The 17358-nt window shown below is 49.5% G+C and overlaps 2 protein-coding genes across 5 annotated transcripts in view; one reads left to right on the top strand and one right to left on the bottom strand.

The window, feature by feature from the left end:
• The window catches only part of KIAA1671 (KIAA1671 ortholog), a 216437-nt gene extending 214563 nt beyond the window's left edge, over positions 1-1874 (bottom strand). For all 3 annotated transcript variants that reach the window (XM_053589236.1, XM_053589240.1, XM_053589238.1), the window contains exon 1: positions 1781-1874. The gene's annotated coding sequence lies outside the window, so the exon portion shown is untranslated. The remainder of the gene's footprint in view (positions 1-1780) is intronic.
• Positions 1875-9884: 8010 nt separating this feature from the next.
• Positions 9885-15352, top strand: LHFPL7 (LHFPL tetraspan subfamily member 7). Of its 2 annotated transcripts, XM_053589297.1 has the most exons (4): positions 9885-11705; positions 12019-12135; positions 13006-13144; positions 15087-15352. In XM_053589297.1, exons 1-4 carry the CDS (start codon positions 11679-11681, stop codon positions 15350-15352), a joined length of 549 nt encoding a protein of 182 aa, XP_053445272.1. In that variant the 5' UTR covers positions 9885-11678. The 2 variants fall into 2 exon arrangements, with proteins under 2 accessions (XP_053445272.1, XP_053445271.1); XM_053589296.1 differs by lacking the exon at positions 9885-11705 and having other exon boundaries at positions 11935-12135.
• The last annotated feature ends 2006 nt before the right edge of the window (positions 15353-17358 follow it).

The following is a 17358-nucleotide window of genomic DNA, read 5'->3' as shown; positions in this document are numbered from 1 at the left end:
CTCACATAGTAGATACTCAATATAACTCTGACTGACATGCTTGCAGATGAAACATATACCGAGACACTGTACTGCAACTCTGCAGTTCACTCAGGTAATGGCACCCCTGTCAAGCATGCAAATCCTTTAAAAAGGATTCCCCCCTCCCCAAAACCAAGATCCCAGCTTATGTCTGCATGACTCCCTGGGGAATCTTCCCTGGCAAGGGGAAGGAAGGAGGCGCCAATGTCTAGGGATGAAGGCATGTTTGTCCAAGAGCCTTGATGGATTAGTAGCAAGAAAGCCAGGCCAGGGGAGAAGGCTTGTCCAAATGTCCTGGTTACTGATTAGCCAAATCTCAGAGATTCTCTCTGCAAGGGGGGAATCAGAGGGGCAATTAACCCATTTGAAAGAAAGGTCAAGTTAAATACTTCTCTAATCCTGCAGTTTAAAAAGATAGCAAGCTGGGTTTCTGGAGCCTTCACTGGCTTACTGGAGAGCAACCCCAGAGGATGGGACATGAAAAGGAAGGGCTAGAACAAGAGAGGCACTAATATTTATAGAACCCTTACTATAGAATCATAGGGATCCATCCACCAGCCCCCTAGAAGAGGAATTGTGAACCTCCCCCTTCCCTAAGCCCATTTTGCCCAGGGAGGAAATCTGGTCTCAGATAGGTTAAGTGCTTTCCCAAGGTCACGAAGAAGCTGCAAAGAAAAAGCTTTTTCTTCATGCAACAGGTACAGCCTTTTCCTTGCAAAAGGTAATGGCTGCTCCGGGCTAGAGAAAGTTCAGGCCTGACCGGCAGGAAGCCCTGGCCACCTAGTCGGCCTGCGGAGGTCACAGGCAAGCCGGCTCCAGGACAGAGAGCAGGGTTTCAGGGCGCGGTGCCCCTGCTCCCAGACGACTGTGTGCCAGTAGGGTGTGAAAAGGTCAGGCTGGGGTGGGGGTCAATGGGCAGCTTCCCTTCCCAGGGGCCCACCCGTGTCCCCGGGCGGCGCTGCCACCCAGGCGGGGACCACGCCGGCCTGCCTGCACGCAGGCCACTGCCTGAATCCCAGCCGGGCGCCTCTGCCCACAGAAGACCAGCGCAGCGGAGCGCAGGCCTGATCCCGAGGACGCGGCCACAGCCCAGGCGTCGTGGGCTCCAATCGCTGCCCTTCTCATGCCCCCGGTTGTCCCTGTGCTCCCTTCTCCCGGGGCTCAGTCTCGCTCGTCGCACTAACGCCCCACTGTCCACCTCCGGGGCCTTCAACCCGCACGGATGTCTAGATCCTAGCAGCGCCAAGCTGGGTATTCCAGATCCCCAGCGATCCCTCAGCTCCCGGCCACCAGATCTGCTTTTGGAATCCACTCTCAAGGATCAGACCGGCGTAGGAGAGACGGGGATCCTCTCGCTCCCCGCCCGGAATCACTCTACGCCCTCACTCCTGGCTGGGGATCCAGGGGGACCCCAGGCCGCCGCCGCCTGATCCCCTTCTTGGATCGACTCTCTAGTCGCCAGCCAGATGGCGCGGGATCCATTGGATGCCCTGTGCGGGATCTTCCCGCGGGATCCATTCCCAAGTCTCGAGAAACAGATTCTCCGACTTCCAACCTCCCTCCCAGCAGATCCAGAGCCCAGAGAGATCCGCCGGGTCCCCGCCTCTTCCCTGGCCAACTTTGCCAACTTTTCTCTCGGGGCCGCGGCCGAGCAGAAACTTGGCAGCCTTCGCCCTCGGCTGCCTCCCCTGACTCCTGGTGGGTCAGGACTGGGGGCAACTGGCCAGCCCCCACCCCCCGCGACCGCTGCGCAACCTACCCTGCAGCCTTCTCCGGCCCGCGCCGCGCCGCCACCTGCCCGCAGCCCGCGGCACCTGCCCGCGCCGCCCGCGGCCCCGCGCAGCCTAGCTTGCTGGGGGCGGGGCCTGGGGCAGGGACGCGCCCCCGTCGCCATGGGAACTGCGGCGGCGGCGCCTGCGCGGAGGGGTTCGGGGTGGAGCACTGCCCATAGGACCCGAGCCACTGCCTGGCGCCTGGGCCTGGGGACTGTCCGGCGGGTCAGAGGTCGGCAGTCTTCCCGGGACACACCAGCCGGAAGCTCTCTCGCCCCTCGAATCCCGACCCTGGTGTGTCCGACTAGGAACGTCACTTACGGTCCCCGGAGTATCCGCAGGCACCATCTAGGTCTGCGCCCCCAAAGCCTAATGCAGCCCAGCGCTTGGTAAAGTCTGATCCAGCGAATCGCCGGGGCTGCGGGCGCCTGCCCGGGAGCGGCAAGGTCTGCGCGAGGCGTTGGCGCCCCCTCGCGGCAAGCACAGGCGCCTACTGTGTGCGAAGCCTCCTGCTGTTGTGCTAGGGTAAGGGTTGTGGGGTCATGGCTATAGAGACTTGCGGACGAGTTGACAGAATCATAGGTCACCCCTGGAACAGAAAATGCCTGTTCTGATATCCTTTACAAATTTCATTCAACAGATCTTTATTAAGCACTTACTGTACATCGGGTGCTGGAGACATAGCGGTGAAGCTGCTGGCAAGATCCAGGCTTTGTGAAGCTTACAAATATTGAAAAAAACAATTGCATGAGTAAATGGAATTGCATTTGTGACATGTCCTCCTAAGGAAGATGTGCAAAGCATGAATAACCAGAGGCCCTAAAATCATATGTGCCTTTATTGTAAGTTGGCTAGATTTCACTAAAGAGAGAGAAAAAAACTTCACATTGTGTGGCTTCAGAATTGACAGGAGCCCTTTTGCCTCATCTTTCTCTTAAGTTGTTGAGGTATGTTGTGTGTGTGTGTGTGTGTGGCACAAGGGCGGCTCCCGTTGCACATCCTTTTCCACCACAACCTTTTTGAAGTTGGGATCTCCACCCCCATTTTATCAACAGCCTGAGGCTCCCTAGCAGACTCTCCCATAGTGATGAAATCCAGAAATGGTGGGGATGGTGAGGCAGAGGCTCCATCAAGTCTTTTATGTTTTAGGACGGTCTCCTTTATCATCTGGATATCTCGAGCATAATAATTGATAGGACCAAACCCAGTGGTTTTACCTGTGACTCCCACTTCCAAGAGAAGTCTGTGAGGTCAGGAACGAATTGAAAATTAAAATCCCTCAAATCCACCTTAAGTGGTGCTTTTATATGGTACATGTATGTTAGTTACATGAGCAAAGATAAATCATTTATTGTCTGCTCTTCTCTCTAGAACTTCTCAAGGAGAGACTTTTGTCTCTTATTCACTCCCCTGGTTTCCAGTGCCTAGAGCAGAGCTCCACACACAGTAGGTGATGGATGAATAGATGCTGGGTGCATGAATAACCTGCTGCTCCTTCTCCTCCCTAACCTTAGAGCAGGGGTGTCCAACCTGTGGCCCCTGAGCTGCACACTGATCTCGTGAGGACTTTTTTTGCTTGTCTGTGGTATTGCAAAGTATGCCGGACCTTTTTCTTTTGCTAATCAGCTCTCCCTAGTGCTTGTGTATATACTGTATGGCCAGAGAAGAAGTTCCAATGTGTAATAGAGAAAAGACAAGGTTGGACACACCTGCTAGAGAACGTCTTATCTCTGGTGGGAAAATTCCCATGAACAAGAATAAGTGGGCTGAAGGTTCTGCTTAACTAAATATTCCATGTTTCTCAGACAACTGAGTTTTCTGTCATGGCACTTTCTATCTCAGAACATAAACACTGAAGGGAATTAGTCATCCTGCTACCTCTCCCTTAGGCCCATTCCTCACCCTTGCAAGGCCCCCAAACCCAGATGTGTCCCCAGCCTTGACCACCTGCCCAAAAAGATGTCCTCCAGCCCAGTCCAGTGTTTCAGCTTTTCCATCCCTCTCCAGCTTTGGGTGGGTGTGTGTGTCCAGAAGTGCCAAACTGCAACTCCCAGCGTCCTCCTGGCCCCAGAAAGGGTGGTTCTTCCTAGTTCAGCTTGGCCTTAGCGGGTTCCCCCTGCATTCCTGTGTGCTCCCTCTCAGTGATTGTACCCTGATCAAAGAGGTGTCAGGTTGTACACTGTTTCTACAGCCACTACCCCCGCCCCTCCTGTCAGCTCTGGATTTTCTCTTCCTGAGGACAGAAGGCAATGCCACCACCCAGAGACCTTCCCAAACCTCTTTTCTATGCCCTTCTGTCCCCTTCTCCAGGAAATCTGTCCTGATTAGACTGCCTGTTCTCAGAATCTTTGGCAGCTCTGCTCAATAGAATTTTCTGCAGTGATAGAGGTGTTCTATGTCTGCACAGTCCAACATTGCCCACAAATGACAATGGAGCACTGGAAATGAGGTCAGTAGAACTGAGGGACTAAATCTTAAATTTTGTTTAATTTTAATTAATTTAAATAGTCACATGCTGCCATAGCTACTGTATTGAATTGTACAGCTCCACAACCCACACACTCCTTGGCAGAGACCACGTTCATGCATTTCTTTTCTTTTTTCTTTTCTTTTTTTTTGCAGTTTTTGGCCAGGGATGGGTTTGAACCCACCACCTCCGGCATGTGGGGCTGGCGCCCTACTCCTTTGAGCCACAGGTGCTGCCCGTTTATGCATTTTTGTTGGTGCATATTTATCCATTTTGTTTTTCCTGTAATTTACCTGGTTCATGAGAGGGAGAGCCAGTATATTTGAAATGTTGTCCCTCAACACAAATCCTTTGCCCATGCCATGCCCTCTGCTAAGAATACTTTGCCCTCTGACTGTCCACCATCTGGTTAACAACTACATGTCCCTCAGACCTTAGATTCTTCCTCTGAAAAACCATCCCTAACTACCAAGACTGATTAGGTGTCACAGCCTCTTAGTCTTGTGCACCCCCTCCTCCATTAAACTCTGATTAGACTGAGTATAATTTCACAATTACTTCTCTCTCACTTTCTAGGTCCTTGAGAGAAGAGACTAGCATAGTACCTGAAACCCAGTTGACAATATTCACGGCAGTCAATGTTGAAAAAGTGTTTTCACATGATAGGACCTAGTGCCTGATTCAGTAATGATACTAATGAAAGTACTTAGCCTGTGCTGTCTTGTTAAATACCACACCTGTGAAAGATGCGGCACTATTATCTCCCTTTTATAGATGAAGGATCAGAAACTCAGAGAGGTTAAGAAAGTTGCTCAAGGTCACACAGCTAGTATCTCAGGCTGATCCCTGGAAAACAGAGCCTAAGGCAATATGTGCTAATGCTTTATTGGAGATGTAATCCCAGCCCAGCAAGGGTAAAGGGAGAGAAAGAAAGAGAAATACAAGACATGCCTTAGTGGGCTGGCCACAGTGTCTCCACAAAACACTGCTGGAGTTCCTCCATTCATGGTGTCTCTGGATAAGCCATGTGAAACAGACCACTGCAGAAATGAAGGGAAAACAGACTATTGCAGAGATGAAAAGTGTCATGGGCTGATACCTCTCACCACTTGTTCACCATTAGTCATGGTTGGGCCCAGCTGCTTCTCACAGCTGGGTTGTGTTGCCTTCACCTCCAGGAAGCCACAGGGATAGCCAGTTCCATGCACAGCTTCACCTGAGCCTGGAAGAGGAGGTTCCAAAGTTCTCTCCTTCAAAGAGTCCAGGCAGGTCAGCTTGGTTGACACCCGGGGGTGTTGGGAGCCTGAGCCATGATGCAGGCCACCTCACTTCAGGCCTACCTGGCCATGTGGCTGCAGCAACTGACCCAGAATGCCTGCAAGGGGAAGGGAGGGGAGGCTGGATTGTGTCCAGTGCTGCTGGGAGGCCAGGAAGGCCACAGCTGGGCACAGCTGAGTGGTGCACCAGTAAAGCCTGACACAGCTAGTAAACCTCAAAACTGAGGTGTGGTTTAGGCTGAATCCAAATCCCTTCAACAACAAATAGCAATTGAAAAGAGAAAAAAATAAATGAATGATGGAATGAGTGGGAGGAAAAATTAATAAATGAATGATGGAATGAGTGGGAGGAAACCCTGAGAGTCATCACTCCAGATGCCCTCATTTTACAGGTGGAGAAACAGAGGCCCAGAGAGGCAGAGATGCCCCCAACCAGGGCACACCGAATGTAGGTGGAAGAGCTGGGACTTGAGCCTGTGTCTGAGGCTTCACTCAAGTTTTCTGCATGTAACTTGCTGGAGCCTCCTGCTTCTGACAGCACCAGCTCAAGTCATATCACCATTTCCTGAACATTGTTCTCACCAGCCCCGCATCCATTCCCCCTCCTCTGCTAACAGCACCTCAGTTTTCTTCCTGGGAATGACCCCATCCCCCAAACTCAGTCCATGTGGTTTAGGGAGGTGAGCCTCATGGCATTCCTATGCTACCGGAATTCCCAAACCTCAAGCCCCAATGCTATGACCCAGGACGTAGGTCAGGCCAATCAGAACATCCCATTTTCTTGGACGCATGATTGGTCCATGGCTGAGCATGTGATCCACATCTGACAGAGTTAATCACAGCACTTGCTGTAACTGCAAAGAAGAGTTTTCTTTTCTCTAGGGTTGCTGAGTCTGGGAATGTCAGCCTGGAGCCACTGATGGCCAACACAGTTAGAAAGGATCTGCCTAAGAATAAAGCCAACCAAGCAAAACACAGAGCAGAGAGAGAGATCCTGAAGATATTGCTTATTTACCTGGATCCTGCTGTGCCTGAATCCAGTCATATCAGAGAATGTTCAGTTATGTGAGCCAATAATTTTTTCATTTCTCCTTGAGCCAGTTTGAGCTGCACTTCATCTCTTGCAGTAAAAGACAAGACAAGCACCTGGTCTGTGCCAAGTATTATGCTGGATGGATGCTGGGAATAAAGACGTTTAAGATACAGTGTCTGACTCTGGGAGTTCCATAGCAGGAGAAGCTTCAAGAAACGCAAAGGTAGACTCAGCGCCTGAGGCTCAGTGGCTAGGGCGCCAGCCACATACACCAGAGCTGGCGGGTTCGAACCCAGCCTGGGCCTGCCAAACAACAATAACAACTACAACCAAAAAATAGCCGGGTGTTGTGCTGGGCGCCTATATCCCAGCTACTTGGGAGAGTCGCTTAAGCCCAAGAGTTGGAGGTTGCTGTGAGCTGTGACGCTACAGCACTCTACCTAGGGCAACATAGTGAGACTCTGTCTCAAAAAAAGAAACAAACAAAAGAAATGCAAAGATACATGCACGCAGTTCCCTGGACTAGAATTACCAGGGCGAAAGGTAGCGGAGACGGTGGCAAAGTTTTCTCCAGCTGGTGCTTAATTGTAGCTCAGTTAATCCCTTTGTGTGACTTCTCCTGCCGGAAAACACAGTATCCTCACCCCGTCCCCATTTGGGGCTGGCTTTTCCTTCTTTGCCCACCCAGAGTGAAAGGCTGGATTTAAGGAACTGGAAAGGACACAGGCACACACCCTCAGAACAGCTTATCACACACGCCCGGCTTTGTTCTGCAACCTGAATGTTTCCTCCAAAGGGAAAATAACCTTTTATGAGGTCACAGACTTGGGTCTAAGGCCGGACCCTGAGCAGGAGTGTCCACATTGGAGGGTCCTGACCTGAAGTGCGGGGAGTCTGGAGGGGAGAGTGATCTGCGATCAGGATGGGGGAGGAGAGGAAACTGGAACAGCTCCAGGGGATAGTTCAAGGTCCATAATGGGCTGGGGGGGCGGTCCATGAGCTCTGAAATTACAATAGTGTGTGTGTATGTGTGCACTGTGCGTTCTAATCTGCATAGGGAAAGCAAACATAGTTTTAAATCGTATTTTCAAAGGAAAGCACCACCTCCAAAAGGTTAAGTCCCACGGGTCTAGGACATAGATTTAGTTTTGTACATGGGGAAACTGAGGCTCGGAGCCATCATAGAATTTGTTCCAAGGAGACACAGCCAACTTGTGACAAAGGCTGGAAGAGAACCAGAATTGGACTGGCTGTGTAAGGGAGGCTTACACGAGAGGTGCAAGTCAATGTCCTCCCCAGGCCCAGCTTGGCCGTCTGTGGGTCTCAGCCTGGACAACACCTGGACCCCCCAGATTGGATCAAGTGCCCTTTCTCCATGCCTGCCCCAGCATCACCCGGGCTTTCCTGTGGTCTGGAGCTGTGCCTGTCTACATCTGTCCATACATACAGACACACACATACCTGCATACGACAGGCATATACCTGGATGTACCTGCTGATCAAAAGGCAGCAAAAGTACACAACTCAAGCTAGACTCATACAATGTCACACTCAGAGTCGCCCCCTCCCCTGGTGAACCCGTTCCTCCTGCAGGTGCCCCAGCTGGCGTAATGGTGGCTCCGCGGTCCCCTGTGCCCAGGTCAGACCCTAGAGGCGCGCTTGCCTCCCTGCTTTCCCTCCTGCCCGGAGCCACCCCGTCAGTACGTCACTTGACCTTTGTCCTTCACAATAGATTCAGAATCGGACCCCCTTTCCCTTGCCTGCCTTTCCTGCACCCTACTCTGATCCACCCTTGTGGCTCACCTGACTTGACAAGGAGCTTTCTGAATGCTTCTCTCCAGCCTTCCCTTCGACCTGTTCCCCACCCAGGAGCCCGTCTTGTTCTGTCACCCAGGCTGGAGTGGTGTTATCATAGCTCACTGCAGCCTCAAACTCCTGGGCTCAAGCGATCCTCTAGTCTCCTGAGTAGGTGCGACTACAGGTGTGCACCACCATGCCTGGCTAACTTTTAAAATGGTATTTTGATTAGCGATGGGGGATTTTATTTTGTGTATGCTGTCCAGGCTCTCTCAACTCCTGGTCTCAAGTGATCCTCTCACCATGGCGTCTCAAAGTGCTGGAGTTGTAGGCATGAGCCACTGTGCTTGATGCAGAGTGCTCTCTCTAAAACTTAGGGCAGGTCTCGTCATACCCCTGCCCACGACTGTCTACAGACTCTCCATCTCACTCAGAAATGAAAAGCCAAAGCCTGCAAGGCCCCCCGCTCTCTCAGTCCTCACCTTTTCCAGCCTCTGCCATGCCAAGCACCAGGGCCTTTGTACCTGCTCCATCTTCGGCCTGAAATATTCCTCCCTCCCTGACACCCCGCCCTCAGGTCCCTGCTCAAAGTTCACCTTTTCTGTGGTTTTCCATGACCACTTCCCAATCACTCACTCTCCGCCTCCGTGCTTCATTTTTCTCTAGAGCACCATTAACATGCAGCATATAATATTCTGACTTGTTTATCTCCTTGCCGACTCTGTCCTTTGCTAGAAGGGAAGTTCCAGGAGGAGGTACTTTGTTTTCCTCACTGCCAAATCCCTAGCACCTAAACCAGTGCCTGGAACACAGTAGATACTCAGTAAGCATTTGTTGGATAGATGGATGGATGGACATATTGTTATATCCTGTTTGTCTGTCTTGCCCACAAAACTCTAAACTCCTTGAAGTCAGGGACTACGTTCTGGTCATCACTGTATTCCCAGGGGTGAAGGGTTAAGGAGTCACACCGGGCTGGGCACGTCAAAGTAGAAGAAATGAATGATCAATCTGGTCTTTTAAAAACTGAGAACATGGAAGCCCAAGTCCGTATAGCAGCCACTTCTAAACTGAGTCACAGTTCTCCTCCTAAGATTCTGCCTGTAGCTGAATATGACTCTTCTGGAATCATCCAGGCCCCCTGGACACAGCGGGTGGGAGAGCTGACCATGTCGTAACCTTGGAAAGCCCTGGGAACCCACTGGGGTATTTGGCTTTTATTTTATTATTTTTTTATTGGTATTTGGCTTTTAAATTAAACTTTAATACCACTTTGGGCTTAGGGCCCAGAGTTGGAGCCTGATTCCCTGAGTGCCAGCTCCACCACTTACTTCCTGAGCCTCAGTTTTATCATCTGTAAAATGGGAATGAGAATAACAGAATCTGCACTCATCAGGTGGCCATGAGGATTACATGCAAGAGGCACTGAAAGTGCTTAGAATGGGGCCTGTGAATGCTCAGGAATTGCTGACTGCTACTAAAAGTTAAGTACTGAGCAGGAGGAGAAAAGATTTAGTTCCTTTCAAGCTTCCCTTAGGTGGATTCCAGCTAATTGGAGCTTGGCCGGATGTGGTTTCAGGTTATTATGCCTCATTTAGGTTTCTGGGCACCTGGACTGTTGGCATGATTTTCCCAGGTGACATTGAGCATTATCTAAAGAACAAAACTCCTTTCAAGGTCAGAAAAACCTAGAGGGCCACTGGTGTAGCCTGAGAGAGGCAAAACCACCAGCCTACGTGTATTCAGCTATCCCCAGCTTCCTGGCTGGAATTACACCCCTCGGGATGCTACCAGCCCAAAGGAGAGGCTGATTTGAGTATAGAAGGGGAAAAAACAACAACGAAAACCATCCTCTCTCACTCAAGGGAGCACATCTCACTTGCTGGCAAGCAGCCAGGATGTTTTTCTAATCCCGGAGTAAAAAGCCCATGCAACTTGACCCTGACCTACCTTCTCAGGCTTATCTCTGCCCCTCTCCCTGCAACACACTTGCATTTTATTCCCCAGAACTTTCACAACAACTCCCACTCCCATTTTCCAGAGAGTGGTAAATGGTGAGTATTCCCATTTTCTTAGTTCACACAGCTGGGAAGGGGACTATTTGGGCCTCTCTGCCTCTTTCCACCACATCTCTCTGCTTGGTGATTCAACCCAATACTCTCTGCCCCCAGAGATTTATAATCTTCTTGTACATATGGAGAAACTGAGGCCCAGGGCAATGGGGAACTTGTACCAGGTCCCACAGCTGGTAAATAAATAGTACAGGGCTGGTTGGCCTCCAAACCAAGAATTCTTGCCACATTTAAAGTGCTGCCAGGCTTAGATTGATAAAGTGAAACCCAAGGTATATAACCCAGTGGTCTGGGAAGTCTGAGTAGATGCTCTTGGCATAGTTGGCAGGTAGCTGCTTTTGACTCCGGGAGTCTTTGGGCAGGCTTACCCCTCCAGGCCTCCCTTCCAGCCATCAATGACAGGCTTGCTGTTATCAAACTGCCTTCTAAGCTCAGACATGTCATTGGTGGACTGAATATTTATATCCTCCCCAAAATTTATGTGATGAAATCCTAACCCCTAAGGTTGCCCTTGGGCTCTGCCTGTAGGAACCCGGACCAGGACGGGTGGAATAGGTATACTCATGACAACACAAACCCTAAAAACATTATGCTTAATGCCAGAAGTAGAAACCAAAGGTAAAACATGAAGTCATACCATTTACATACGTGAGAAGTGCACATGTATTATACAACACCAATTTTGCAAAAATACCCCCAAACGCACATAAAAGAATTAACAGTGGTACTGGGCCGTGTGTGGTAGCTCACACCTGTAATCCTAGCACTCTGGGAGGCCAAAGCAGATGGATGGCTTGAGTTTAGGAGTTGGAGACCAACCTGAGTAAGATCAAAACCTCATCTCTACTAAAAATAGGAAAAAAAAACAAAACTAGCTAGGTGTAGTGGCACATGCCTGTGGTCCCAGTTCCTAGGGAGGCTGAGGCAAGAGGGTTGGTCAAGCCCAAGAGTTTCAGGTTGCTGTGAGCTGTGATGCCACAGCACTCTACCCAGGACAACAGAGTTAGACTCCATCTCAAAAATAAAAAAAAGTCTTATTGATTAAGAGGCATTAGCTGTTGGACAGGGTGGCTGCTAGAAACAGCATTATGTGTGAATTTTAAAAAGGCATGCTCCCCCCAACCCCAGTAGAAGCAGCCCTTTTGGGTAGAGAAGGCTTGATGGGCAGAATGAATGAATGAATGAATGAATGAATGAAACATGAGAGGTGCCTTGTTGGACCAGTGATGATGATTTACCATGCAGAAGGTGGAGATCTGTTCAAAGGTCTGTAAGTGCTAACATTTATTCTATTCTACTTCCAGAAATTGTTAGGGCAAAGTGTCTCCCCCACCCAACTACAGGCTCAAGGGGGGGCTAATGTCCTAGGGTCTGTCCCTAGCAGCAGATTCCTGGCTGGGGTCATGGGGATCTGCCAGTCCCTGTTTCACCTCTTGCCCTGGTGGTCTCTATTACTAATCTTGCTGGTTGAAACCTAGGTCAACAATACTCCCTAATGGTGAGCAGCGTGTGGGCAGCTCTGGGGCTGTCCCTTACCTGCATCTCAGCCCTCAGCCTCATCTCCCCTGCGTGGTTCCAGACACACACCTTCTCCTTTGGTGTCCTCACCTACTGCTCTTCGCCTCAAGGTGACAGCTGGAACCAGAGCTGTGTGACCTTCAGGTCCCTCAAGGATATTTCTGACTTTGCTTGGAAGGTGAGACCTGGGTTCACTGATTCCTGAGTCCTCTGGGGGCACAGTCCAACCCATCATAGGAGGGAAGCTCAGTGAATGGGATGTGAAGGGCCTTTCCTTGCTACCTGGGTGTCCCAGTGTCTGTGAACTCACCCTTAGTCTCTCCTTTGAACTGAGACAGGTTCTCAAACCTGACAGCCTTTAAGAAACACCTGTAGATCTTTGCAAAAATGCCAAGTTCTGGGCTCCACCTGCATTCCCAAGGCAGTCACCTGCCCATACAGCACCTCTGTGCATAGGAAATATCACCCCTTCTTCAGGACACTATACTGCCATCTGCTGGGAAATAGCTATAATCAGTATGCAAATCTATGATAACCCCAAAGGTATCTCCTAGAGTTGCGCAGTGTACAACCTGTGCACACCTACCTCGCCACCGCTCTAAGCACTGTTAGGTTTAGAAATGAAAGCTAAGTCCCTGTTGTGATGCATGTTACCAAGAGCAACAATGGGGAAAATGGGTAAGGACTCCTAGTTTGGTACCTCTAAGGAAGAATGTATAGCCTTCAAAACTGATCATTGCAAAGGTGGTATAACAACACCCACCAGGTGCCTTTCCTGGTGATCCTGACATGTAGCAGGTACTTACTAAAGTTATAGTGTGGTAGCCAATCAGTCTGGATCTTAATTCTGGCTCTACCATTTAACTTGCTGTGTGTCCTTAGGCAAATGATGACAATTTCATGGACTTCTGTTTATATGTAAAATGGTTATAATAATAGAATAGACCTCATGGGGACATTGTGAGGACTCAGATGCTGGTCATTTAAGAAGCAGCAGCAGCATCCACTGGTCCCAGCCAAAACCCTTCCTCTTATTTCTCTCTGGCAGGTCTCAGCTGTGATGCTTCTCAGAGGCTGGCTGCTATTGGTCTTCAATGCAATTCTCCTCCTGTCCTGGGCCCTGGCCCCCAAAGGGCTGTGCCCAAGCAGGGTCAGTGGCCCCATGCCAGGGGTGCAGGCAGTGGCAGGTAAATACACTGGCACATATTTAAGTGCTGTAGACATATGGAATGAATGAGTGAATGAATGAATGAGCCTATGAACAGAGTCTGGACTTCTGGGTCAGACCTCAGAGATAAATCCGAGGATTGTCAACTATCTTGGTCCTGTAACAAGCCAGAAATTGAGGGAAAGAAGAGATGGCATCCCTAATGCCACCCATTCATGCCCTTACCCAACTCAGTCCTAATAATCTGTCCCCCTTGGGCCACCATGGTTGGGCAGGCATGTTGTGCACTACACAAAGATGCACATCCAAGAGCTCAGGAGATGCTCAAGTCTTGGCCATGCTGTACTTACTAAACTGTGAGCCTCAGGTGCTTTTCTCTAACTCACACATAGCTTTCGGATGCGGTGGCCTAAGTCTTGATTGCAACCCTCATTCAATTAATTCTCTCACCTGGATTATAGCAATACTCCACACGGGGCTCCCTGCTGCCACCCTTTCCCCCTGGAGTCTGCCACACGCTGGAAACTGAAATCAGATCATGCTAGTCAGCTCAACTTATCCACCCTCCAGTGGCTTCCCATCACCCTGAGAATAAAATCTAAACTCTTTTACCTGGCCTAGATGGCTCACATGATCCTGCCCCCATTCCCTCTCCATCCGCATCTCCCCTACTCTGCCAGGCTCAGTGTGTTCCAGCCGTCCTGGTTTGCTCTGTTGTTCACACGCCCCATTTTTGCTTCCTCTGCCTGGAGTTCTCTTTCTCCAGATCTTCTCATATCTCACACCCCACTTCATTAAGGGCACTGGTCAGATATCACTGCCTCCACGGGGGGCTTCCGTGACCTCTAGTGAAGGGAGCTTCCCTCTCCTTATAATCTCCATCCTCTTACCTTGCTTTATCTATTTTTGCAGCACATCTTACTTACCTGAAATATCTTATCTACCTACTTGAATTTTGTCCACTCTTTTCCACTAAATGTCAGCTCCGTGAGAGTAAGGACATGTCTATGTGCCTTCTTATCACCAGGGCCTAGCACAGTGCTCCACACATCTTAGATATCCAGTAATTCCAGGTCACTGGAATTTGCTGAGTCAATGGGTAGAGATACGGTCCTTGCTCTAGGCTCTAGTGTCTAGTTGGCAGGGCTTGGGAGGATTAGGTGGTTACAACTCACTGGATATTTGGAACAACGTGGATGAGCGCAGGGTGGTAAGAAAAACTCCAGGAGGCATCTGACTCAGTGCATGCAGCATGTTGAGGCACGCTTCCTCAAGGAGGTATCTCTTGACCTGAGTGTGGAAGGATGGGTAGAAGTTAACCAGAGGACAAGGGCATTTCAGGTAATGGGAAGATCAGGGGCAAAGGCAGGGAGACAAGAGGGCAAGACATACACAGGGAACTGAAAGTGGGCCAGTGTGGCTGGAGACACCCGGGGAGGCTGTGGGGCATCCGACTCTTCTGTACCACCAGGAGTGCCTTGAGGCACGGAGGTGTCTGGTTCACTTCATTAGTATCATTAATGCCCACTACAGCACTGCTACAATTTTGAAGAATGAATGGATGAACTGATGGATGGATAGATGGATATTTTAGCACATGGATGGTGGGTAGATAGGGAAGATGGGTAGATTAGAAAATCACTGGATACATGGAAGATTAAGTGTGGGTCAAGTGGCTAAGTAGGCAGATGGATTAATGACCGGATAGGTGGGATGGAGGAATGGGGAGAAGTGGGTAAGATTATGGTTGAATGAATAGATGAGTGGATAGGCAGGAGGGTAGAAGGGTAGCTGAGTGAGTGAGTGGATTGAAGGAGCGATGAGCCCCTAAATAAGTGAATGAATGGATGGGGAGGTGGTAGAGGGGTTGCTAGTGGGTGGATGAGTGAATCCTGGGATGGAAGGTTAGCCCGGTGCCCTTTGATAGACAACACAGTAGCTTTCCTTCCTGTCATTTTCAGCCACTGCCACCATTGCGGGCCTGCTGGTTTTCCCAATCAGCCTGGCTTCCCCATTCGCCAAAGCAGTCTGTGAAGGCTCCTCTGTGTACCATGGTGGAAGGTGCCAACCAGGCTGGGGCTATGTGATTGCCATTTTCAATGCAGTCCTGGCCAGCCTCCTGCCTGTGATCAGCTGGCCTCGTGTGACCATGACCAGCATCCAGGGGATGACCATCTTCTCCAGCAACACAGAGAGAATCATCCTTATGCCAGAAATGAACAAATAAAAATCTCCCAGGAGAAGCAAAAAGAGTGCTAGATCTAGAGTTGTATGAAATGGTCACATAGCTAGTCTCAAATCCAAGCTCTACTGCTTCCTTGTGGTGTGACCTCAGGCAAGACCCTTCACCTCTCTGGACCCTAGTTTTCCCTTCTATAAAATGAAAGTTGAAATAATGCCTACCTCATGAGGTTGCTCTGAGAATTAACTCCAGTTTCTTTATATAAGTAAAGCACTTCGCACCATGTCTGGCACACAACACTCAATAAATGTTAGCTACTATTATTATAATCTCTACCTCACAGGGTTGTGGTGGGAGTTAAATGTATTTATAAAAAGTGTCTAGGCCAATTCTGAGTATGTGGTTGTCACTTAAATACTAAATATTTTATTTTATTATTTTACTTTCTTTTAGACAGAGTCTTGCTCTGTTGCCCTGGGCTAGAGTCCAGTGGCATCATCACAGCTCACTGCAACCTCAAACTCCTGGGTTCAAGTGATCCTCCTGCCTCAGCCTCCTCAATAAGGATTCAGCTGGGACTGAAGGCGTGTGTCATCATGTCAGGCTAATTATTAAATCTTTTAATGGGGATGTACACTTTCTCTTTATCTTCCTTTCCTTTTTATAATGCCCCCCTTTTCTTGGAGAATTTGAAAATTATTCATTTCCCCATCAATTAGTAAGTGTCTATAAGTACAAGACTTTGTGTCAGTGTTGGGATGGGGGATTGAGGAAGTTAAGGGCAAATAATCACAATGATGTGGAAACTTTTAGTTGGGGCACATGAAGCTCTTTACAGCCCAGTTCCAGCTACTCTCTTCAGCCTCTTTCTTGTCACCACCCAACCCCTGTGCCACTCCCTTCAGCCACAATGCACTGAGCTTTGGGAGGCCTCTGACACCTCCGTATCTTTGCACGTGCTGCTTCCTCTGCCAAGGATGCTGCCGTCCACCTGTTAGTTTTGCCTGTCCTGACCCACTGCCCTCCTTTAGAAGTCCCAGTCTTCCCTGGGGGTTATTCTCTAGCCACAGGGTCTTTAAGGTGGACAAATGAACCCTCCGGGACATTCAGTCCGGTCAGAATGATTGATTAGAAGCCTGCATGCCGGCATGGAGGAGAGCAGAACCATGAGATGGACCTCTAAGGACTGCATTTGAATACCTGGATCCAGCCATTCCTGAACTCTTCCTTGCAGGAGACAGGGTCATAGGCAGCTCCAGGCTGACCTCCCCCTAGCTTAATTGCCCCAGAAGAAAGAGTCAACTTCCTTTTCCTCTTCTGGTACATACTCATCTAAGGAGGAGTCTGATTGGCCAGCACTGGGCATGTGCCCATCACTGACACTGACTGGGAGAGGCATGCTGGCAGTCTCACTAGAAGGCCCATAATTATAGTGGAGTAGGTAGAGTTTCCTAAAGGGTGGGGGAAGGTGGTTGCTGGTACCAGAATTGAGGAAGGATGCTAAGCAGACAGAAGCAGTCAGTGGCCAGCTCTCTCTTTAAGGGAGGCTTTATTGTCCCTATTTCACAGAAGTGAAAATTGAGGCTCAGAGGTAAAGTCACTTGCCCTAGGCTGCACAGCAGATCAGTGGAAGAGCTGGGATGTGCACCCAGCAAAATAACACCTGGATTTGCTCGCTCTGCCCCACACAACCAGCTCACCTTCATCAAATTCTTTTTGGCTTCAAATGCTCACCCAAGAATATCCATAAACACCTGCTGCCCCAGGAGTGATTCTATTACTCTGAAGACATACAAATAACAGAGAATTCACCTTGTATTTATCTTTCAGAAAGAATAATAAGCAAAAACAGAGTTTAAAAAAATTTTTTTGGTAAAGTAATAGAATAGCCAGGAAGCCACCACACAGCGTTCAAATGGATTACAAATGCAGCAGTTTATTTGGAATATCATTAGAAGCACCTCAGTGCAAATCAGTCTCATGAGGGACTGTTCCTTGAGCCCTAGGAAGTTTCCAGAACAAAGAACAGCAAGTGGAAGCCACCAAGTAGC

This window comes from Nycticebus coucang, chromosome 4 (genome assembly GCF_027406575.1).
Source record: "Nycticebus coucang isolate mNycCou1 chromosome 4, mNycCou1.pri, whole genome shotgun sequence".
Classification (NCBI taxonomy): Eukaryota; Metazoa; Chordata; class Mammalia; order Primates; family Lorisidae; genus Nycticebus; species Nycticebus coucang.
The sequence above is the reverse complement of the archived record's forward strand: the minus strand, read 5'-3'. Positions and strand labels throughout refer to the sequence as shown.

What these genes read in the sequence shown, in the direction of transcription:
- LHFPL7 (XM_053589296.1), top strand. Translation starts at nt 11,935, where the DNA reads ATGGTGAGCAGCGTGTGGGCAGCTCTGGGGCTGTCCCTTACCTGCATC. An exon ending in TTTCTGACTTTGCTTGGAAG is followed by an intron (nt 12,136 to 13,005) that starts GTGAGACCTGGG and finishes TCTCTCTGGCAG; the next exon opens with GTCTCAGCTGTGATGCTTCT. An exon ending in AGGGGTGCAGGCAGTGGCAG is followed by an intron (nt 13,145 to 15,086) that starts GTAAATACACTG and finishes TGTCATTTTCAG; the next exon opens with CCACTGCCACCATTGCGGGC.